We start from the raw sequence: 23,846 nt of genomic DNA, 5'->3' as shown, positions 1-23,846 counted from the left end.
GTAGCTAAATTAGCCCCCATCATATTGTATGTATTGTTGGGGTTATTTTTTCCAATGTGCATTACTTTACATTTATCCACATTAAATTTCATTTGCCATTTTGTTGCCCAATCACTTAGTTTTGTGAGATCTTTTTGAAGTTCTTCACAATCTGCTTTGGTTTTAACTATCTTGAGTAGTTTAGTATCATCTGCAAACTTTGCCACCTCACTGTTTACCCCCCTACCAGGGCTGAGACTACTTTAAGACTGAGCCCAGGCAGGGCTAGAGAAACAGCACGAGAAGGGTACTGGGCTAGGCCCTGATGGACTGTGTGCCCTGGAAGAGGCCTGTTCTGGTTCACGCACAGACAAGGTGGTGGCTCAGCCGGAGGGCTGATCTGTTGAAGAAACCACCTGAAAACCACTGAATGGGGTCACCAGAGAATAAAAACTGCAGATGCGCCCATGAGAGGCAGGTGCACACCTTGCATTGTGTTTTCCCTCTTTGCTATTCCCCTTTCTTTCCTTTCTACCAGCCCAGGCAATGACTCCTGCCTGGACTTTCTCTCTTCCCCAGCAGATGATGAGACAATGAGTGAGAACGAGGATGGGAATCCACAGCAGGAAGGTCCTGGGCAAGTGGAACTGCAGGGAAGGTTTTTGAGAAGAGCCGAAGGGAATTTTTCCCAGTGCTGGGAAGAGAGAGAATCCTGGAGTCATCGGCACAGGTCAGAGAGGAAGTTGGGAAACAGCCAAAGGAATAAAGTGAATGAAGTAATTGAATGTGGGGGAGGAGGCAAGGATCCCCAGGAAACCACAGCTCAGCAGACAAATCCCAAGGAAAAGAAACCATATAAATGCTTGGAATGTGGGAAGACCTTCAGTCGGCGCTCAGATCTTATTAAACATGGTAGAATCCACTCTGGAGAGAGACCCTATAAATGCTTGGACTGTGGGAAAAGCTTCAACCAGAGTTCAAATCTTACTACCCATCAGAGAGTGCACATAGGAGAGAGACCCTATAAATGTCTTGAGTGTGGGAAAAGTTTCAGTGTACTCTCAACCCTTATTGTACATCAGAGAACCCATACAGGAGAGAAACCTTATGAATGTTTGGACTGTGGGAAAAGCTTCTATCGGAGCTCAAATCTTACTACCCATCAAAGAGTGCACACAGGAGAGGGACCATATAAATGTCTTGAGTGTGGGAAAAGCTTCAGTGCACCATCAGTTCTCCTTATACACCAGAGAACCCACACGGGAGAGAAACCTTATAAATGCTTGGAGTGTGGGAAAAGCTTCAGTCGCCGCTCAGGCCTTATTAGCCATGAGAGAATCCATACAGGGAAGAGACCGTATAAATGCTTGGACTGTGGGAAAAGCTTCAGTCGCCGCTCAGACCTTGGTAACCATGGGAGAATCCACACAGGAGAGAGACCATATAAATGCTTGGAGTGTGGGAAAAGCTTCAGTCAGAGCTCAGGCCTTATTAACCATAGCAGAATCCACACAGGAGAGAGACCCTATACATGCTTGGACTGTGGGAAAAGCTTTTATGGGAGCTCAAATCTTACTGCCCATCAGAGAGTGCACATAGGAGAGGGACCATATAAATGTCTTGAGTGTGGGAAAAGCTTCAGTGCACCATCAGTTCTCCATATACACCAGAGAACCCACACGGGAGAGAAACCTTATAAATGCTTGAAGTGTGGGAAAAGCTTCAGTCAGAGCTCAGGCCTTATTAGCCATGAGAGAATCCATACCGGAGAGAGACCATATAAATGCTTGGACTGTGGGAAAAGCTTCAGTCACCGCTCAGGCCTTAGTAACCATGGGAGAATCCACACAGGAGAGAGACCATATAAATGCTTGGAGTGTGGGAAAAGCTTCAGTCGCCGCTCAGACCTTAGTAACCATGGGAGAATCCACACAGGAGAGAAACCTTATAAATGTTTGATCTGTGAGAAAAGTTTCAATCGGAGCTCAAATCTTCATACACATTGGAGAGTACACACAGGAGAGAGTGGGAAAAGTTTCAGAGAGAGCTCAAAGCATCAGGAGAGAAATCATGTAAGTGCCTCAGCTGTGGGATAAGTTTCATTCGAAGGACAAACCTTGCTTCATATCAGACAGTTCACATGAGAGAAACCCTATAAGTGCTTGGATGATAGGAAAAGCTTCAATAACTGCAGGAAAAAAGTCAGTCTGAGCTCACGCATTATTCCACATATGATAACTTACAGAATAAAGGCCTTGAAAGTGGCAGAAGCTTCATTTGGTGCTCATATCAGGGACTTCTCTCAGTGCCCTGACTAGAGCTGGCCGCAGTAAAATTCTATTTCCTAATTCGCACACCCAGCAGGGGCACTTGGCTCCCAGATATCCAGCCACCCATGTCTGGGGGCAGGTTCCAGCAGCAGCTGACCCTGAGCTGGTCAGGAACCCTCTGGCTTTGCCTGGTATCAGCAAAGCCCAGGCAGAGGAGGAGATGTCCTAGTCAACCCCTCTTCCCTGCCGCAGCCCTGGCTGCTGAACTGCTGGGCCTTCCTGCCAACCTGCTGGGAGGAGGGAGAGAGAAACTCCTCCAGAACCTCCGTCTGCCTGGATGAAGTATCCCCTCCCCCACACCTCCTTCCCAGATGTTATGCCCCTTCCATGGAGACTAGGTGAGGGATACTTGGGCCAAGCCTCACATTCACTCTGGACACCTGCCCCTACACCCCCATTTTCCAGCAATCTCTGGACTGGGCTCCCCCAATTACCTACAGCCTGGTCCCTGCAGGAAGACATTCCCTGGGGATGGCAATTCTTCCCATCCCCAAATCCCCTGAGGTGCTGGGTTCCAGGGAATCAAATGTGAGGGGACCAGGAGGGCTGGGTTTTGGGGAGGAAATTGGAGGATTGGTGAATGTGGGAAGCAGAGGGTCCTGGGGAAATCATTAGGGGTCATAGAGGACAGTACAGGGAAGAGAGGGGCTGCCTCTATCACTCGCCTCTTTTCCCTGCCTCCTCTGCATTCAGAAAGCACCACTGAGAGGGACTGATTCCTACAGGGTCTTTTGTAGGAGGCTTAAAGGTCTTGGGATCCCACCTCTACTCTGGAGCATCAGCCTTCAAGGTTGTCTCTGGTGGGAAAAGTGGTTGAGATTAGCTAGCAAATCTCCTTTGACCCTCCCCTGTTTTTCCTAGTCTAGACTAACCCCAACCATCTTCTATATTCAGATCCACCCAATAGCAAAGGCCTTTGTGGGAGGCCTAAAGGCCTAGGGATCTTGTTACCCCAAAATTTGAACCCAGGGCACCCCAATAATGGCCTCTCCATACCTGCAAAGCATTGCCAATTTGGTGTGTCTCAATGGGTAACAGGAGGCGGCCCACCCTAGAGGAATTGCCTACCTTTTATCCGGGAGTTAGTCTCTAACCCTTGGAGGATTCCTCTGAACAGACTAGTTCTCTGAACTCCAGCGAAGATATGGCTACAGCCCTCCCCAAGGATTGACACTCCAGCAGTAATTCTTTGAAAACAACATTTATTTAAACAAATAAACCAATTTATTGCACTAATTAAGGGAAAATACAATGCAACACAAGCTACATTAGAGGGATACAATATACAACATGACCCATTTAGCAGATACAATGTTGCACAATACAATAGACCCTTATACATATGTATAAAGCCTTTATAAAATGTTGCTATATTTTACCAAGCCTATTACATTGTAACATACAGATCCCTTACACACACATACATTACATAACATTATTAAATAATAACATACTATGAATAGTTATCCGTCATAGACTGGGTGGAGTAAAATCCATTCAGATGCAGGCATCCTGCTTTATTACCCATTATTTCCTTATAATCAAGAGAATTATTCCTTACTTAATCAGTTCCATACTTTCCTTCTGACTCATCTCGGTGATTTCAGCTCTAGGATTCTTCCTCACTTCTATCCGTTCCGCTCTCTCGATCTTCTCTTATCTCCTCTACTCACTACACACTCGCACTGATGCCTGTCAGCTCTCTGCCTTATATACGATTTTTGACCCTTTTCTGATTGGTTGCTCTCTTAATACCAGTTATTACCATAGCGCCCTCCTGGTGGGGTGATACCTGTTCAGCCAATCAGCTTTACCTGTCATTTGAGCCGGACCCAGGCAGGAACCTCCTTCTCACCTGACTGACCTCTGGGAGTGAATTTAATCTCACTCTGCTGAACTTTACTTCACCCTAGTTGCCTATACACTATTGGTCAACTCTCCCTAAGTTCTCCAATTTGATTTTCTGATGTAAAATTATTGCAGCCGTCATTTCTGGCTCACATCACCTTAAACTATCCCTGTGTAATACTTGAAAAAAGCCTTAAATCTACAACTAATTATATCTTTATGTGTGTCTAAATATTACGAAACCATCACAACTTTTGTTATGCTAATTGGAGCAAGTGAAATTTACAGTGTTTTCTCCCTCTCTGCGTGCTTTCAGCTGTATGGCTGAGTGCTCTCCTGAGGGACTGATTTCCACAGGGTCTTTAATGGGAGGCCTAAACATCTATTGATCCCACCTCTGCTGCCAAGGGTCTGTCTCCGGTTAGAAAAATCAGGGCTTTGGAGTGGAGGCCGGAGCTGTAGCACGGAGCAGCTCTGGAGCAGTGGAGCTGCAGGTGTCTGCCTGGAGCTGAAGTGGAGCCGGAGCACAGCTCCAAAGCCCTGAGAAAAATGGTTGGTATTAGCTGGCAAATCTCCCCTGGACTCACTCACCCCCATTTCTAGTCTACACTGACCCCAACCAGTTTATATATTCTGATCCCCCATTAGCAGAGTGATTGTTAGTCACTGGGTTCCCCCTTTGGGGAGAGATTGTCGTATTCCCAGATAGTCTCACATTGTGCCAGGCTATACCAACAAAATTTATTTTTTTGTACACTGACTCCCTTAGAGACCAGAATTAAATAGATTCTAAAAGTGCTGTAGCAGAGACAGTAAAATGTGTTTTGGTGTCTGTATTACATGAAGACGATGGGGTGAGTAGGAGGGATTCCCTCCTTCCCCCTTCACTGTTATTCTTCCACCACCCTGAAACAACACCCTCTGTCCGAGCCTTGGAGAGTTTATCCTTTCCCCATTCCACCTTCCAGCTACCAGCATGGTGCTTGCCACAATGTTCTTTGCTCTCCATACTTGGAAATCACATTTTGATTTCTTTGATCCTGAACCAGACTCCTGAGAGCTAGAGATAAATATAAGAACATCAGCCATATGGGATCAGACCAAAGGTCCATCTAGCCCAGTATCCTGTCTTCCGACAGTGGCCAATGCCAGGTGCCCCAGAGGGAATGAATAGAACAGGGAATCATCAAGTGATCCATCCCATCACCCATTCTCAGCTTCTGGCAAACAGAGGTTAGGGACACCATCCCTGCCCATCCTGGCTGATAGCCATTAATGGACCTATCCTCCATGAATTTATCTAGTTGTTTTCTGAACCTTGTTATAGGCAAGGTTGAAAACATCCTCTGGAAAAGGGTACCACAGGTTGACTGTGCATTGTGTGAAGAAATATTTCCTTTTGTTTGTTTTAAACCTGCTGCCTATTAATTTCATTTGGTGACCCCTGGTTCTTGTGTTTGTGAGAAGGAGTAAATAACACTTCCTTATTTAGTTTCCCCACACCAGTCATGATTTTATAGACCTCGATCATATCCCCACTTAGTTGTCTCTTTTCCAAGCTGAAAAGTCTCAGTTTTATTAATCTCTTCTCATACGGAAGCTCTTCCATACCCCTAATCATTTTTGTTGCTCTTTTCTGAACTTTTCCAATTCCAATAGATCTTTTTTGAGATGAGGTTGCCACATGTGCATGCAGTATTCAAGATGTGGGCATACCATGGATTTATATAGATGCAATATGATATTTTCTGCCCTATTTTCTATCCCTTTCTTAATGATTCCCAGTGTTCTGTTTGCTTTTTTGACTATCACTGCACGTTGAGTGGATGTTTTCAGAGATCTGTCCACAGTGATTTCAAGATCTCTTTCTTGAGGGGGATCAGCTAATTTAGAGCCCATCATCTTAGATGTATAGTTGTAATTATGTTTTCCAATTTGCATTTATCAACACTGAATTTCATCTGCCATTTTGTTGCCCAGTTCCCAGTTTTGAGAAATCCTTTTGTAGCTCTTCGCAGTTTGCCTGGGTCTTAACTATCTTGAGTAATTTTGTATCATTTGCAAATGTTGCCACCTCACTGTTTACCCCCTTCTCCATTTACATTTATGAATATGTTCAGTAGGACAGGTCCCAGAACAAAGCCCTGGGGGACACCACTATTTACCTCTCCATTCTGAAAACTGACCATTTATTCCTACACTTTGTTTCCTATCTTGGGTGAATACCATCTGGTCCTGGGGACTTACTACTGTTTAGTTTATCAATTTGTTCCAAAACATCCTCTAATGACACCTCAGTCTGGGACAGTTCCTTGGATTTGTGTCCTAAAAAGAATAGCTCAGGTTTGGAAATCTCCCTCACATTCTCAGCTGTGAAGACTGATGCAAAGAATTCATGTAGTTTCTCTGCAATGACCTTATCATCTTTGAGTGCTCCTTTAGCACCTCAATCATCCAGTGGCCCCACAGATTGCTTAGCTGGCTTCCTGTGTCTGATCGTAATTTGAATTTTTTTTTTGCCTGATCCCTGCAGAGATGTGAAATGCGGACAGGCGTGAGAGAGGGCAGAGAACTAGACCTGGGGAAGTACAGACTTGTCTGTTGGGAGCCAGACAGCTGAGGCTGAGAACAGTGAATTTGCAGTACCAGTGCCAGAGAGAGACAGGAATTGCCCTGGGAGTGGTGGGTGAAGCCATCTCTGAAATCTAAAGGACTACAAATGATGCCCCAAGAGGAATGATAAGGGCAGAGGACAGTGTCTCCTGATTGCTGCTAGGACGAGCCTGGGCAGAGACAAGAAGGAAGCTGGGGAAGCCAACAGGCCTTGGGCAGCCTTGAAGCCAGGCTGACCAACATCAAGGGCAAAGGGAAATGAGGAGCCTGACAGCCCAGTCATCACCCCCTTCCCATCTACCAGTGTCTTGTGTGGGGACAACAGAGACTGTCTGCCCCACTCACCCCACACTGCGTCCCTCTAATCTCCGCTCCTTGGATTCCTGCCCTCACTGCGTTTGCTTTGTGACGGCCCCAGCACCTCTCCTAGGCATCTCTCTGCTCTTTTCTACCTGTTTGTAAATGTTGCTCTGTTGCTAGTGTACAGGGGATTTGGGTGCATAGAATCATAGAATATCAGGGTTGGATGTGACCTCAGGAGGTCCTCTAGTCCCACTCCCTGCTCGAAGCAGGACCAATTCCCAACAACAGTGTACTGGGCTGGGGATGCAAAGTCCCATGCTGAGCTGGGCTGGGGGTGGGGAAAGGAGTCTGTCTTTGTCCTTTGGAATAATAAAGTAGAATTTAATTTCTCCCACTCCCAGTGTCCTTTGTTTGCATTAAATATCCAGCAGATTCAGAGTGGATGTTACTCCTAAAAGCAGTGCAAGCATGGTCTGGTACGGAAGTGCACAGTGAGGTTACCCAAGCAACCTCATCACTGCCCTGTCATAGGCTCAACTACTGGCAGTATACTCCCAAATTTATGTAGAAAACATGGGTAAAGTGATTCTGCTTTCTGAGCTGAATTTCAGCCCAAGACTGAATCAGTCTTACCACCTGCCTAATACCAGCTGAGACCCATTTAAATCAATGGGGCTATTGGCAGTTGTAAAATTAAACATGTAAATAAGGTTTTTGCAGGACTAGGACTTTAGATTGTGAGGTTTGGGAGTCTCTCTTTGATACTCAGCCTGTTCCTCTTACCACAACTTTCCCCAAATTCATTCTTGTCTGGCTACAAAATAATTGTGTCTCAGTTAATACCATGATTATTTGTAATACAGCAGCAGCCAGAGACTCTGCAGAAGTCTAACTTCTCCCCTCTGTTGTTCCTTTTTCCATTACTGTATCCTATATTATTTGATTTCCCTCCTGCTTAATGGGATGAAGCTTGGAGATTTCATGAGCAGCTCCCAACCCTGTACCCTTAATTTCTAGTTTAAAACTCTCTTGACCAGTTGTGCCAACCTCCACCCCAGAAGTGTATTTGCCTCCCTACTCAGGTGGAGTCCATCCCATGAATGTCTCCCAGTGGTTGAACATCCCAAAGCCCTGCTTATTGCACCAGTGCATGAACCATTTACTGATGATGATAATCTTGTCTCTCCTTCACTTTCCTCCTCTAGTGCCAGGTAGAATCCCACTGAAGATCTCCTGAACCTCCATTTCTTTGAGTGTCTCCCCCTGCCTGGCGTTCTCTCCCTGAGTGCATTCCAGTGAAAGTCCAGCAGTATTGTGTGTTCCCACCTGAAGGACAATCTGGGTTATTTCCTATTCCCACGAGGATCCTCTTCAGTCTCAGATCCATATCCCAGACTTTAGCTCCCAACAGATGCCAAACCATTCTATTCTCCAAATCCGCTCTGATCGCAGGCCTCTCTGTTCTTCTTAGTGGGGAGTCCCGAGTCATGTAGACCTGCCTCTTCCTTGTGGTTCTCTGGCCTTTCTCCTGTTCTTTCTGTCCTCAAGTCTTCTGGGGCTCCGAACTCCGGGTATATCTATTGATTCTTCCCCTCTTCTAGTAAATGTCCACTGGCCACTTTCCTCACCCAGCAGTCTCCCCTCACAGTTCTCCAATCCAACTTGCATCTGCGAGTGTTGAGTTTTCCCTTCAGCCTCCTCTCACTGTCCCTCCATCATCTGCTCAAATCCCCTTTGAAACTCCACTGTAGTTTCTGTCTGCATCTCCAAACTTGGATCTTCTCTTCCATCAGCTCTATCAGATGGCATTTCCTACAAACAAAGCTCTTCTCAGGTACCTGCTCTGGGATGATGGACATCCCGCAGCTTCCACATCTAGTCATCATCGTCTCTTCCATTCATTGGGTCACTACCATTGCTGCCTCTGCAGCTTGCCTCCTGTGCTCCTGTCAAGGAAAGAAAACAAAAAAACAACCCCTTCCCCCTAAACAAACCCAGAACATCCCTCCCCTCTCCGCCCCCCCCCCCCGGCAAACTCCACATCCAAACTGCCACACAAACTCCCCTGTTTTCAGCTCTGTTGGCTGGCTCCTGTGCCACTGCTCACACTATGGTTCCCACAGAGGAGGCTGCTCAGAGTACTGCGGTCGGGAAGCATTGCTCAGTGCAACATTTCCGAGCCTTTGCTGAATGCTCTGTGAGGTGCCTGTGTAATGCTACAAGCTGAGACCTGACTGAATTTGCTGCTTGGTTGTTCGTGAGGAGGCTCGGGCGAACTGTGGATGCTGAGTAACATCAGTTACAGCTGCCGCCCGGATTCTGTGGTGACAATCTGGTACCTGCAGGTCATGGGGTTCAGAGGGGTTGAATCAGAGAGATGGGATGGGCAGAGTCTGTGCAGGGCGAAACTGCACAGCAGGGGCAAACAGCTGGAGGCAGGGGGAAGTGAGGGGCTGAGGGGCAAGATCAGGATGGGGCAGCACCAAGATTAGGAATGGAATACAGATGTTGCCAGACATGGGCAGCGATGAAAAACCCTGGAGTAGGGTGGGGCAGAGAGATAAAAGTTACCCTAGATGGGCTGGGCCATCTGCAGTGGTTGCAAAATTATGGTGTTTGGGGCAGAGGGGGTCCCCTGCCACCCTTCAGGGCCATGCAGCTGAACACTTACTTCCTAGGACTGTTTTCGTAATGGCTCAGTGCATCTAGACACCGCAGCTCTTCCTTCTCTGGTATGATGGATTGAGCTGCTAAAGGAGACTTGATTCTGTGAAATAGTGTACATATGCCCCCCACTGAAATATAATCGTCAGACATGTTTTTAGTGTTCAAAGAATCCCATATCACTTTATAGGCCTGCACTACAGCCGTTCACAAATTTATCTTAGCTTCTGTTCTGATTGGAATTCACTAGAAATTTAGTTTTTTGCCTTTAAATTATCTACTTTTTTAAATGTTATTTTTATTACTCTTAGCTCTTCATCACTTACTTTTGATAACACTGTGAGATGGTCTTCATTGGGCATCACTGTGCATATTTCTAAGAGCAAATATAGTAGCAAGCCTGGAGCACTGGGGTAAGATCTAAGGCCTGAACAAGAGGCAGTGAACCAAAGTCAGGCCAGGTATTAAAACAGATGCTCACAAGTTCACTGCTAGGTCCATGAACTTGACAGAGTTGTTGCTAGTGCACTCAGCATTAGAGATTTACATAGATATATTCCAGCTAGTACAGATACAACCCAGTCTAGTACAAGAGAGGATGGTTTGACAGAACAGTGGAGAGGGATGTTTTGGCCAAGATATCAGGAACAAGGGAGGTAACAAACATGTCATGAACCACGGAAGGTGGTACATATGTTTTCTACCCCAGATTGTGTCTCTGTCTATAAATGTTGAGGTGTCTCGCCTTAAGCGTTAGTCTGGCCAAGAGGACAGCAGAAAGACCTGGTCCATTGTAAGGGGCATACATGAGTTAGTGAACCTGTAGAATCTGTGGGGCACTCGTGTTACTGAGTCAGAAAGGGTTAATCAATTAGCAGGTTACATGACCCAAATCCAGCCTTTAGAGACTCACTGTATTTAAAAGTGCGTAAATGGTAATTGGGGCCATTCCGTGCTAGATAAACTAGAGCTGTGAAATGTAGACTTGTATTGTTAGAAAATTAGAAGAAGATAGTGGTTGTATTTGTGTATGTTTACCTATATCTTGTTAGAACGAGGTGGCCAACCTGTGGCTTCGGAGCTGCGTGCGGCTCTTCAGAGGTTAATATGCGGCTCCTTGTATAGACACCGACTCTGGGGCTGGAGCTACAGGTGCCAACTTCCCAATGCTCACTGTTCAACCCCTGCTTGTGCCCCAGGCCTTGCCCCCACTTCCCCCCTTCCCCCAGACCCCTGCCTTTCCTGCCCCCTTCCCTGCATCTGCTGCACTCCCACTCTTCTCCTTGCCCCCGGAGCCTCCTGCATGCTGCGTGAGGCGGAGGGAGGGAGGGGAGGCACTGATGGGCGGGCAGCTGGCAGGTGGGGCGGGGGAGCTGATGGGGGCTGCTGACATAATTCTGTGGCTCTTTGGCAATGTGCATTGGCACATTCTGGCTCCTTCGCAGGCCCAGGTTGGCCACCCCTGGGTTAGAAGTTAACGGTGGAACCAGATGGTTCCTGTCTGTCTCTGTGGTCTATTGATTCAGAGATCAAAAGGGAATTTTAACATTTTGATGTAACAATATTACTGTCTGTAATTCTCTTTGAAGTTTGTAGTAAACTGTCTGTGAACTGCTTAATGGATAATTAGCTTATGCTGATGACGGCAACTAGTTACCTGTGTATACATGGGAAATAGGAGGTTTTACATCAAAGCCACAATGCTGCACCCAAGGAACACCTGCTTGTCAAGAGGCTTCCAGAGGACTGTAAAAGGAACTCTTGGGTCGGCGTCCTGCTATCTCAGATCTGCTTGAGCTTCGTCAGGGGATGTTTGAGTCCGTGGCTGAGGTCTCCAGCTCCAGTCTGGAGCACCTTGATATTGGACATTGGCCTAGAATCTATGGAACGAATTCTGAAAAGAATGTTTTGCAACTCTGAAGCTCACCATGTTTACTATGAAACTGACCTTAAAACTCCGTATCTTCTCTGTATAATGATTTTTTTATCCTATACTCTCTTTTCTTAGAGCCAGGGCTCTGGCCCTCCCCATCCTCCAAGCCAGCTGAGACTGACCCACTTCAGATGCCTGGCTCCTGCCCTGCCCTATCCATTGCTCCTCCTCCCTGTATTTGTCTAGCTTCCCAGACAGAGTCACCTGGTCTCATCCCCCTCCTGGGTCTTAGGTTATGAAGGGCATTGGCCACAGTATGTGTGCAGGTAGCCTCACCTGCCCCATAGGTGCCAACTTACCCTCTGGCTGGTGGGTGCTTGACCCCTGCCCCACCCCTTCCTCCAAGGCCCCATCCCTGCCCCGCCTCTTCCTGCCCCTGCTCCACCCTGCCCCCATCCACCCTTTTCCCCAAGTTCCTGCCCCACCTCCTTCCCCAAGCATGCCACATCCCTTCTTCTCCCCTCCCTCCCAGAGCATCCTAAGCGCAAGCAAAACAACTGTTTCATGGTGGGTGGGAGGGGGAGGCACGGGGACTCAGTGTGCTCAGGGGAGCAGGTGGGGGGAGCTTGGGTGCTGCTGCGTGCACAGCACCTGCTAATTTTTCCGCATGGGTGCTTCAGCCCTGGAGCTGCTTTGCAGTCACCGCCTATGCCCCAGAGGGTCTCAGCCAAAGTTACACCCTGATTCCCACCACTTAGGTATGAAGTGCGAGTGTGGTCACAGGCCTGAGGGCTTGGCTACACTGGAGAGTTGCAGCGCTGCAACTAACACACCATCCACATTTGCAAGGCACATCCAGTGCTGTATCTCCCTGGATACAGCGCTGGCTGTACTCTACCTCTGCCGGGGGAATAACGACTGCAGCACTGGTGATGCAGTGCTGCTCTGCCAGTGTGGCCACCAAAAGTGCTGTTATTGGCCTCCAGAGGTATTCGGAAGTATCCCAGAATGCCTGTTCAGCCACTCTGCTCATCAGTTCAAGCTCTACTACCCTGGCCTCAGGTGATCCACCCTTTAAATGCCCTGGGAATTTTAAAAATCCCTTTCCTGTTTGCTCAGCCAGGTGTAGAGTGCAATCAGAATCTTTCCAGGTGACCATGCCTCCACGTGCCAAATGAGTCCCAGCATGGAGCAATGGAGAGTTGCTGGATCTCATCAGTGTTTGGGGGGAGGAAGCTGTGCAGTCCCAGCTGCCCTCCAGCTGTAGGAATTACGATACCTTTGGGCAGATCTCAAGGGATATGATGGAAAGGAGCCATGACCGGGACGCGCTGCAGTGCAGGGTTAAAGTGAAGGAGCTGCAGAGTGCCTATTGCAAAGCCCGTGAGGGAAACCGCCGCTCTGGCGCTGCCCCCACGACCTGCTGCTTTTACAAAGAGCTGGACGCGATACTTGGGGGTGACCCCACTGACAATCCGAGGACCACGATGGACACTTCAGAGCGGGGGGGGGGGAGTGGAGGGGGAGGAGGAAACTGAGAGTGAGGGTACTGGGATGGGGGGAGACACCCCGGAGTCCCAGGAGGCATGCAGCCAGGAGCTCTTCTCAAGCCAGGAGGAAGGTAGCCAGTTGCAGCAGCCGGTACTTGGTGAAGGACAAGCAGAGGAGCGGGTTCCCGGTAAGCGGCTTGTATTTTCAGGACGGAAATGTTTCGAGAGAGGAGGGAGGGTTAGGGCTGCATGCATGCATGCCTAGATGTGGAATAGCCCATTGATGTGGTCTATCACGTCGCGGTAATCGGCCTCGGTAATCTCTTCAAAAGTTTCAGCCAGAGCGTGGGCAATGCACTTGCGCACGTTTGTAGGGAGAACCACTGTGGTCCTTGTCCCAGTCAGGCTAACACGTCTGAGCCACTGTGCCACGAGGGGTGGGGGAACCATTGCTGCACACAGGCAAGCTGCATAGGGGCCAGAGCGGAATCCGCATTGCTGTAGAAGACCCTCCCGCTCTTCCCAGGTGACTCGCAGGAGCGAGATACCTTGAAGGCTCAACTCCTGTGAAAAATGTTGGGAGACTGTTCAGTGTAGGTGCCCCCTGCAGCTGTTTGCTTTCCCCAAAGCACAGAAACCCCAGTACAGCCAAGAAGCAATCAATCAGTCCCCCTTACTCACCGTTTCGGGGCTCCTGTGGGTTATGTGCGCTTTCTTTGGCATGGGAAAATTATGCTATTGTGAAGACTGTATACTCCTTCACTGTGTGGGAATAACTGTCTGAGATATAAACAATGCTGCCTTTGTTAACTGTTGCCTTTTTTTGCCTTTCTACAAACAACCTTGACTTCTCGGATGCCCGTATTATCAACAGCTGAAAGACTCCAAGAAGAAGCCACAAAAAAGCAAAGACAACCTTCTGCAAGCAGTTATGGATCACTCTGCCAGAGAGATTAAAAAACTGCAGGACTGGAGGGAAAAGGAAAGCAGGATCCGCCAGAGAAATGCAGCGGTCAGGAAGAAAAGCACAAAGCAGCTGATAAGCATCCTGGCGCGCCAAGCGGACTCTATCCAGATGCTCGTAGACATTCAGGCAGAGCACTACCGTGCAGCCCTCACCCCCTTGTGCCAAAGCTCTTTCCCTTGTGCCCCAATGTCAGCTCAAAACCCCCTTCCCCAGCATCCAGGTTCTTACCACCACCACCAGCTGCCTCCAACACCTGTACGTTCACCAACAAGCCCTGAGAACTACGACCCTTACCCTCTGCACTCAACCCCCATCACCATGCAGTATTTTCATCCTGAAGTGCAGCAGTCATTGCACAGCACTCCAGACATGACATATTCAAACCTGTGACTGTACAGTTCCCCACCCCACCCCCCTGCCCTTTTAGGTTCCCAAAATATTGTGTGTCTGTCAAGAAAGTTATTTTTTTTTCAATAAATGAATTCTTGGCTTTGAAAACAGTCTTTATTATTGCAGAAAGTACAAAGATACCTTAGCCTAGGAAAGAAACAGGCACTGCAAATCAGCTTAGGAAAAACAGATTCCTACTAACATTGTAACCACTGCACTTCAGTCCCGTGCAAGGCACCTAACATTACTGTTGGTTTTCAGCCTCAAATTCCTCCCTCAAGGCATCCCTAATCCTTGAAGCTCTGTGCTGGGCCTCTCTAGTAGCCCTGCTCTCTGACTGTGCAGATTCAGCCTCCAGGCGTTGAACCTTAGAGGTCCATGCCTGACTGAATGTTTCACCCTTCCCTTCACAAATATTATGGAGGGTACAGCACGCGGATATAATCACAAGGATGCTGCTTTCCCCCAAGTCTAGCTTTCCATACAGAGATCGCCAGCGCCCTTTTAAACAGCCAAAAGCACACTCCACAGTCATTCGGCACCGGCTCAGCCTCTAGTTCAACCGGTCCTTGCTCCTGTCAAGCTTCCCTGTATACGGTTTCATGAGCCAAGGCATTAACGGGTAAGCGGGGTCTCCAAGGATCACAATGGGCATTTCGATGTCCCCTACTGTGATCTTCCAGTCTGGGAAAAAAGTCCCTGCCTGCAGCTTCCTGAACAGGCCAGTGTTCTGAAAGATGCATGCATCATGCACCTTTCCAGGCCAGCATGTGTTAATGTCAATGAAACGCCCACGGTGATCCACAAGCACCTGGAGAACCATAGAGAAATACCCCTTCCGATAAATGTACTTGGATGCTAGATGGGTGGTGCCAGAATAGGAATATGCATTCCCATCTATCGCACCTCCACATTTAGGGAAACCCATTTGTGTAAAGCCATCCACAATGTCCTGCATGTTCCCCAGCGTCACGGTTCTTAGCAGGATGTGATTAATGGCCCTGCAAACTTCCATCAGATAAGTCCCAATGGTTGACTTTCCCATGCCAAACTGGTTCCCGACCAATCGGTAGCTGTCTGGAGTTGCCAGCTTCCAGATTGCAATAGCCACCCACTTCTCCACCGCTCTCAATCGCGTGTCCTTGTGCTGCAGAGTAGGGGTGAGCTCGGCACACAGTCCCATGAAAGTGGCTTTTCTCATCCGAAAGTTCTGCAGCCACTGCTCGTCATCCCAGACTTCCATGACGATGTGATCCCACCACTCAGTGCTTGTTTCCCGAGCCCAAAAGTGGCATTTCACGGTGCTGAGCATTTCCATGAATGCCAGCAGCAATTCCCTGTCGTACGCGTCAGCAACTCACTATCATCGCCGGACTCCTCATCACTTTTGATCATAAGGAATAGTTCAACTGCCAAACGTGATGTGCTGGCGACACTCATCAGCATACTCCTCAGCAGTTCGGGCTCCATTTCCCACAGAAATCGCGCCGCACAGAAACCGTTGAAAGAGTCAAGATGGCGCCAAACATGGATGGAAAAACAGGGATTACTGGGATGTGAAGCAATGCATCACAGGGCGTTGGGACAGGACCCAGAATGTCCTGCACTCCCCGCCCCCTTCCCACAACCCACGGCACCAAAATGGGATGAGGTGCTCTGAGGGATAGATGTCCATAAAGCACCACTCCCAACAGCGCTGCAAATGCTGCAAATGTGGCCACACTGCAGCGCTTTCCCTACACAGCTGTACGAAGACAGCTGTAACTCCCAGTGCTGCACACCTGCAAGTGTGGCCAAGGCCATAGGCGCATGTACTACATAACAATGGAAAATCCCTACTTTGTCACAGTAATACCGGAGAAACTTCTCAGTAGTTCCAGGATCCTTGCTTCTGCCTCCTTTAGAGTTACAGTCAGTGAGGTCTCTTGTCTGAGCTTGTGTTGTCCTGTCCCCCTCGCCCCCCCGCCCCCAGCACAGCCATACCTTGGGAGTGAGGTGGGGGCACACATGGGTGGCAGCTGCAGGCTGGGAAGCAGCATCAGTCCAGCTGGGAAGATACTGAAGCAGTGTCACTCTGGGATGGTGCTTCACTTGTGTGGTTGCTGTTGTGCCCAGTCTGGCAGTGCTCTGGATGCCTGCCCATCCCCTGCCCCCTCCGGCTCTGGCTGTCTCATTGCTCATGCTGCTACCCCAGGCTGGATGGATGCGCCTCCCTCAGGGATGGTTGTAGGGTCTGTGTGATCACTGGAAAGGACCATGTCCCAGGCTGCGACTTTTGGGCAAGAGGGGTGGGGGAGAGAAGAGGAGCTGCCCCCCGGCCCCGGGGCTCCACAGACAGTGGCAGTGCCCTGGGCCCCCCCCCCTTTCCTCTGCCTATGCCTCTCGTTGAACTGTCCCCTTGTCCTGCCCAGCTCTTAGTGGGGAGCCTGCCTCATCCCATTTCACATTCGTAGGGCAGGGCTTTGGAGACGATACTTGTGCCATGCAAGAGCACTACAGACCCATGACAGTGGATGTGTGGAACTCTGCTGTAACCTCTGTTCCCTCTAAGCTGCCTGGCTACCAAGGACTGTGCAGACGGGGAGTGACACCTCTCCCCCTGCCCTTGGCTACTGCGATGAGAGAGGCCTGGGGAGAGTCCTCACGCCCTGCCACAGCCTGGCCCCCAAACCCCTCATCCCAGGCCCCATTCCAGAGCCTGCACCACCAGCCAGACCCTCAGCCCCCCACCCCCCCGTGCCCTGGCCCTGAGCCCCTTCCCATACGCCAAACCCCCTCAGCCCCACCCCTGCCACAGCTCAGCGCCATATTGATGCACATAACAAAATTCATTACGCACATGGATGCAAATAATAGAGGGACCATTGCTAACAATCAGCAACTCAGTCAGCGAGCCCCGTGATTCTCAAGCTAGTGACCATTGTGGGCAGCTCGCTCTGTCTTATGTGGGGAGCAGCCACAAAACATAGAGAGCAGGGGGTCTCAACCTTTTTCTCTCTGAGCCCCCCCCCATGCTATACAAATTCCAGGGCGGGGGTGTGGGGCAGAGGGGCCTTGGGCATAGGTGTAGTTTGACATCTATTTGGGAGGGACAGGGCCAGTGGGGCTTGGGCCCCGGATAGCTGGGTCCAGGGAGGCAGAGCCACCTCCACCATCTGACTCACCTCAGCAGGCCACCCACCTGTTTGGGATGGAGGAGTGGGGGAAGGCAGGGGTGCAACCAAAATTTATAACTTAAAGGTGGGGAACTTAGCTCAAAAAGTTTGAAAACAGCTCAAGGTTCAGAGAGAGGGTAGCTAGGGCCCGTGTGGGGACAGGGGTGGCTCAGGGTGCAGGGAGGAGGTAGCTAGGGGCTGTGTGCAAGGAGGGGTTAGCTCAGGGTTCAGAGAGGGGGTAGCTATGGCGTGTGTGGGGGCAGTGAGTAGCTCAGGGAGCAGGGAGGGGTAGCTAGGGGCTTTGTGGGGGCAAGGGGTAGCTCAGGATGCAGGGCAGGGGTAGCTCAGGGTGTAGGGAGGGGGTAGCTAGGGGCTATGTGGGGGCAGGGGGTAGCTCAGGGTGCAAGGAGGGGATAGCTAGGGGCTGTGTGGGGGCAGAGGGTAGCTCAGGGTACAGGAAGGGGGAAGCTAGGGGCTGTGTGGGGGCAGAGGGTAGCTCAGGATGCAGGGAGAGGTTAGCTCAGGGTGCAGAGGGGGAGGCTAGGTGCTGTGTGGGGACGGGGTAGCTCAGGATGCAGGGCAGGGGTAGCTCAGGGCGAGGGTAACTAGGGGCTGTGTGGGGGCAGGGGTGGCTCAGGGTGCAGGGAGGAGTTAGCTCGGCAGAGGGAGGGGGTAGCTAGGGGTTGTGTGAGGGCAGGGGTGGCTCAGGGTGCAGAGAGAGGTTAGCTCAGGGCACAGGGAGGGGGTAGCTAGGGGCTTTGTGGGGGCTGGGGTAGCTCAGGGTGCAGGCAAGGGTAGCTCAGGGTGTAGGGAGGGGGTAGCTAGGGGCTGTGTGCAGGGAGGGGTTAGCTCGGTGCAAGGAGGGGGTAGCTAGGGGCTGTGTGCAGGGAGGGATTAGCTCAGGGCACAGGGAGGGGGTAGCTAGGGTCTGTGTGGGGGCTGGGGTAGCTCAGGATGCAGGCAAGGGTAGCTCAGGGTGTAGGGAGAGGGGTATTAGGGATGGTGCTGGAAGGACTCCCCTGCAGTCCCTGTTCCCGGAGGGCTCTGCCAGCCATGGATTTGGGTGGCTCTTACCAGCTGCCTCTGTGGGAATAAAGGGGGCTGAGAGCTGAGGAGCAGCTTCAATCTGGGGCACCAGCAGGCGAGGCAGGACTACTGCTGTCTGCTCCATGCACCAGCCAGAGCAGCAGCTGTCCCCCATTGCCCGGCTCCAGCTTCCTGCCTCTGACCTTGGCAGGGGCTGGGTGGGGGAGGTGTGGAGCTGCCCCAGGACTGCTGTGATCTTGCAGTGCAGAGTGTGTGTTTGTGGAGAGGCTATGCCCTCCATGTCCCCAACTCTCCTCCTGTGCTTAGGGCTAACCTGTCCCACGGAGCACCAGAGATCGGGGATTCAGCACAGCACCTCTCATCTTCAGCCCTGCAGGGTGCAGCGGAGATCAGGGCTTCAACCACAGGGCCCCATAGCCCCCTTGAAAAGGCTCACAGACACCCTGTGGGCCGCGGACCCCTGGTTGAGAATGGCTGCGATGTACAACCTGTATGGCCCTAAGGGTGTCACGAGGGCTGCAGCTGTGTGCTGATTGGGCTGCAGCCTGCAAGCGGCCCACAAGGCTCGGGTTGAGAACCACTGAGCTAAACCACCTCAATCTATGAATTCATGGTAACTACAGGGAATAAACAGCAGAGGCCTGCTAGACTCTGTAATTTAAAAGAAACATGTAAAGAGACTTTCCTGAAAGTCCCATCTCACCCCATGAAGGCCCATTCTCACATTCTTCTCCTTTGCAGATGAATGAATCTGAGAAACTCAGACCCATGTTATTCCTCCTCCTGCAGAGCAGGAACATCACAAATAAACCGTCATCCCAAGGCCTGGGCCAGGACATTGCCTTTCAAACCTCCTGGAGACCATTATTGCTCCTGAATGTATCCATTTTATTAAACAATGTACTGTCAAGTAGAAATTAGAGGTTACAGAGCATAAGATCAGATCATTTCTATTCTGTGTGGGTGCTTATACCATGCTCATCCCCACAGGATGTGAGCATCCCCACCTATCAGTGGTGTAATATGCAGCCTGTTTGTTCTCTCATCCTTTCCTGGGGGAGAAGTGTGTGCAGTGCTGCGACAGGTTGAGCCCCCATTTCTGGGGTGCCACTGGATGTGCTGGGGTCCCACTGAGTGTGCCTGTCCCCCGCAGCCTGGGTTCCCACCCATACACTCTGTGCTGCTGTGTCAGGCTCTCAAACCCCCCTTTCAGCCACAAAGGTAGGGACACGCCCACCTCTAGAATCATCCTGAGTCTGCAATCAGCTCCTGTGGGAGAGCTCAGCACAGGGAATTGCCCAGCACTCTGGGACGGTTGCCAACTCTCCTGTGGGGAATTAACTTAAATGTAGGAGTTGATCAGCGGACATTCAGAGAGTCTTGAAAAATTATAATAAAATCCCATCACAATGTGGGAATCTTATCCCAGCCTCCTGCTCCACATGACTCTGTTCCAGGAATGGGATTTTATTCTCTGCTTTATAACCATTTCATACCCCCATTACACGGTGTAACAATGCTGCCCTTGGTGGGATCCAACTGAGAGTGCCAATTCAGGACAAATTGCTTAAAGCAAGAAGCTTACAGCCCAGAGATTGGGTTTTTCCACCTCTAAGGCAAACCAAACTAGCTAGACTAAGAGGACTTTGGTCTCATCCCACTGGCTAACCACAAGTCACACAAGCAATTCCCTTAGACACTCCAGTTTCCCAGTATCACCCCCAGTACCACTTGTTATGGGGACAAATGGTTATGAAAACCAATACTCCAGTAAAAGAAAAATGGTTCTCTTGATCCCAAAGAACCAAGCCCCAGACCCAGGTCAATATACAAATCAGATCTTACCCACAAATCATGCTGTTGCCAATCCTTTAGAATCTAAAATCTAAAGGATCAGAGGGGAAGCCGTGTTAGTCTGGATCTGTAAAAGCAGCAAAGAATCCTGTGGCACCTTATAGACTAACAGAGGTTTTGGAGCATGAACTTTCGTGGGTGAATACCCACTTCGTCAGATGCAACAGCTACACAATCGACCCATTGAAAGAAGGCAGATACCTTGCTGAGTCACAAGGCGTATCTGCCTTCTTTCAATGGGTCGATTGTGTAGCTGTTGCATCTGACGAAGTGGGTATTCACCCACGAAAGTTCATGCTCCAAAACCTCTGTTAGTCTATAAGGTGCCACAGGATTCTTTGCTGCTTTTATAAAATCTAAAGGTTTATTCATAAAAGGAAAAAGATATAGATGAGAGTTAGAATTGGTTAAATGGAATCGATTACATACAGTAATGGCAAAGTTCTTGGTTCAGGCTTGTAGCAGTGATAGAATAAACTGCAGGTTCAAATCAAGTCTCTGGAACATCTCCTGCTGGGATGGGTCATTCAGGCCTTTGTTTAAAGCTTCAGTTTGTAGCAAAGTCTCTCCAGAGGTAAGAAGCAGGACTGAAGACAAGATGGAGGAGCTGCAGCAGCCTTTTATAGTCTCTTGCCATGTAGCCTTTCTTTCTTTGTTGCAAAGACAAGCACTGGGACACATGGCAACAAAAAACCTTAGAGTTCTGTCCATAGGCATGTCCCTGCATACCTTGCTGAGTCACAAGGTGTATTTGCCTTCTTTCAATGGGTCGATTGTGTAGCTGATAGTCCTTAATGGGCCACCAACCAGGCTAGGCAGAGCTGACACCAACTTGTCTGGGGTGTCACCCAGAAGCCTAGCACAAGTTTGAAATATAGACAGTCTAGAGCCAACACTTACAACTTTAAATACAAAAATGGTACATGCACCTAGACAGCACAATCATAACCAGCCAATTGTAACCTTGTTTTAGACACCTTATCTGACCTCCTTTAGAGAAGATCTGGTGCCACTAAAAGACCTTGGTTGCAACAATGATGTATATGGTCCCAGTTCATGTCAATAACATCACACGGACACTCCAGCCTGGCCTGGTGCTCTGAGGTTCACGAGAATTGGCAAAGACGTTATTCACTTGGCCCTTCCCTAGTCAGGGCACTTCAAGGATGTCTTGCCAGTATGGATTCTCTGATGTTTAGTAAGGTGTGAGCTACACCGGTATGTTTTCCCACAGGTTAGGCACTTATAGGGCCTCTCTCCCGTGTGCACTCTCTGGTGCACAATAAGTGCTGATGGTACTCTGAAACTTGTCCCACACTCCAGACATTTATAGGGTTTCTCTCCTGTGTGTACTCTCTGGTGTACAAGAAGGTCTGAGCTCTCGCCAAAGCTTTTCCCACAATCACAGCATTTGAAGGGTTTCTCTCCTGTGTGTACCCGCCGATGCCTGCTAAAGATTGAACTGTCACTGAATGTTTTTTGGCACTCAGGGCATTTATAAGGTTTCTCTCCAGTGTGTTTTCTCTGATGTGTGGTAAGAGCTGAACTGTATCGGAAGCTTTTCCCACAGGTCAGACATGTATAGGGTTTTTCTCCTGTGTGGATCTTCTGGTGTTGATTGAAATGTGATTTATCACTGAAGCTTTTCCCACAGGTCACGCACGTATAGGGCTTTTCTCCTGTGTGGATTCTCTGGTGTCTAACAACTTGTGAGAGCTGAACAAAGCTGAGCCCACACATGCGGCACATATAGGGCTTCTCTCCTGTGTGGAGTCTTTGATGGTTAATGAGCGTCGTACTCTGAGAGAAGCTTTTCCCACACTCAGCACATCTATAGCATTTTTCTCCCATGTGGATTGTCTGCTGAGTAATATGGGCTGAACTCCCAGGGAAGCTATTCCCACAGTCACCAAACATACTGGGTCTGTCTCCCGTGAGGATTCTCTGCTGGGCAGTTTCTTTGATTTTTCCAACCCCTCTGCTCTGGTGAGCTGATTCACACTGTCTCTGCCCTGGCTCTTTTCCCGGGTGCCCGTATGGCCTGGGCTGCGTCTCCTAGGATCTCCCCAAACTGTCCTGTGTGGGTCCCCCTGCTCCAGACTCTCAGCTGAGGATTCTCCCCCTCGGTCTCACTCACCGACACAGAGATAATCCAGTTCAGAGTCACGCCCTCTGCTGCAGAAAAAAAGGGACAAACCAAAAGGGGAGTGGGAAAGGGGAAACACACCAAACAACTGCCCCCAAATCCTTCCCCAGAGAGAGAAAGGAGGGAACCAATTCTGTCACCACATTCCCATCTGAATAGTTTGGAGAGAGTTTGTTTCTACATGGGTACACAGGATTGGTGAAAATTCAGAACTGGCATTTGCCATGAGGGGGTAAAACACGGTTTCTGAGCCACTTTTGCCAATTCCTGACCTCTGCGGTCGTCTCTCAGTATCTCTCTTTCCTCCTCTCCCTGGAGATTGGGGCTTTACAGCTCCTCCCTTCACTCCAGCCAGGAGATCACTTCAGGTCTGGAAATGGGAACTCTTACTTGGGGTCAAGCAAACAAATGAGCAACATGAAGTTAGGAGCCAACAATCAGTTATCACAATAAGTGAATTGAGTTTCAAAAATGCTGAGCCTGCAACCCTGGGGTTCAGCTCTGAGTGTCCAGAGCTACTGATAGACTCATAGACTTTAAGGTCAGAAGGAACCATTATGATCATCTAGTCTGACTTCCTGCACAATGCAGCCAACAGAATTTCACCCACCCACTCCTATAACAAACCCCTAACCTATGTCTGAGTTACTGAAGTCTTCAAATTGTGGTTTGAAGATCTCAAGCTGCAGAGAATCCTCCAGCAAGAGACCCGTGCCCCATGCTGCAGAGGAAGGCAAAAAACTTCCAGGGCCTCTGCCAATCTGCCCTGGAGGAAAATTCCCTCCTGACCCCAAATATGGCAATCAGTTAAACCCTGAGCATGTGGGCAAGACTCACCAGCCAGCACCCAAGAAAGAATTCTCTGTAGTAACTCAGATCTCACCCATCTAACATCCCAACACAGACCACTGGGCATACTTACCTGCTGATAATCAAAGATCAATTGCCAAATTAATTGCCAGAATTAGGCTATCCCATCATACCATCCCCTCCATAAACTTATCAAGCTTAGTCTTAAAGCCAGATATGTCTTTTGCTCCCACTACTCCCCTTGGAAGGCTGTTCCAGAATTTTGCTCCTCTAATGGTTAGAAACCTTCATCTAATTTCAAGTCTAAACTTCCTAGTGTCCAGTTTATATCCATTTGTTCTTGTGTCCACATTGGTACTAAGCTTAAATAATTCCTC

At 49.4% G+C, this 23,846-nt stretch overlaps 1 protein-coding gene across 7 annotated transcripts in view; it reads left to right on the top strand.

The window, feature by feature from the left end:
* LOC127030130 (zinc finger protein OZF-like) overlaps positions 1–14,557 on the top strand; it is a 28,253-nt gene extending 13,696 nt beyond the window's left edge. Inside the window, exons 2-4 of one of the 7 annotated variants that reach the window (XM_050916149.1) lie at positions 230–457; positions 562–2,051; positions 11,746–14,318. In XM_050916149.1, the coding sequence (XP_050772106.1) occupies positions 573–2,051; positions 11,746–11,856 (1,590 nt within the window). In that variant the 5' untranslated portion in view covers positions 230–457; positions 562–572 and the 3' untranslated portion in view covers positions 11,857–14,318. Of the gene's footprint in view, positions 1–229; positions 458–517; positions 2,256–4,473; positions 11,705–11,745 lie in introns of those variants that run through there. The other 6 variants (XM_050916143.1, XM_050916144.1, XM_050916145.1 and 3 more) reach the window with 6 other exon arrangements.
* Positions 14,558–23,846: the final 9,289 nt, after the last annotated feature.

This window comes from Gopherus flavomarginatus, chromosome 10, assembly GCF_025201925.1.
Source record: "Gopherus flavomarginatus isolate rGopFla2 chromosome 10, rGopFla2.mat.asm, whole genome shotgun sequence".
Taxonomy (NCBI): domain Eukaryota; kingdom Metazoa; phylum Chordata; order Testudines; family Testudinidae; genus Gopherus; species Gopherus flavomarginatus.
The sequence above is the reverse complement of the archived record's forward strand: the minus strand, read 5'-3'. Positions and strand labels throughout refer to the sequence as shown.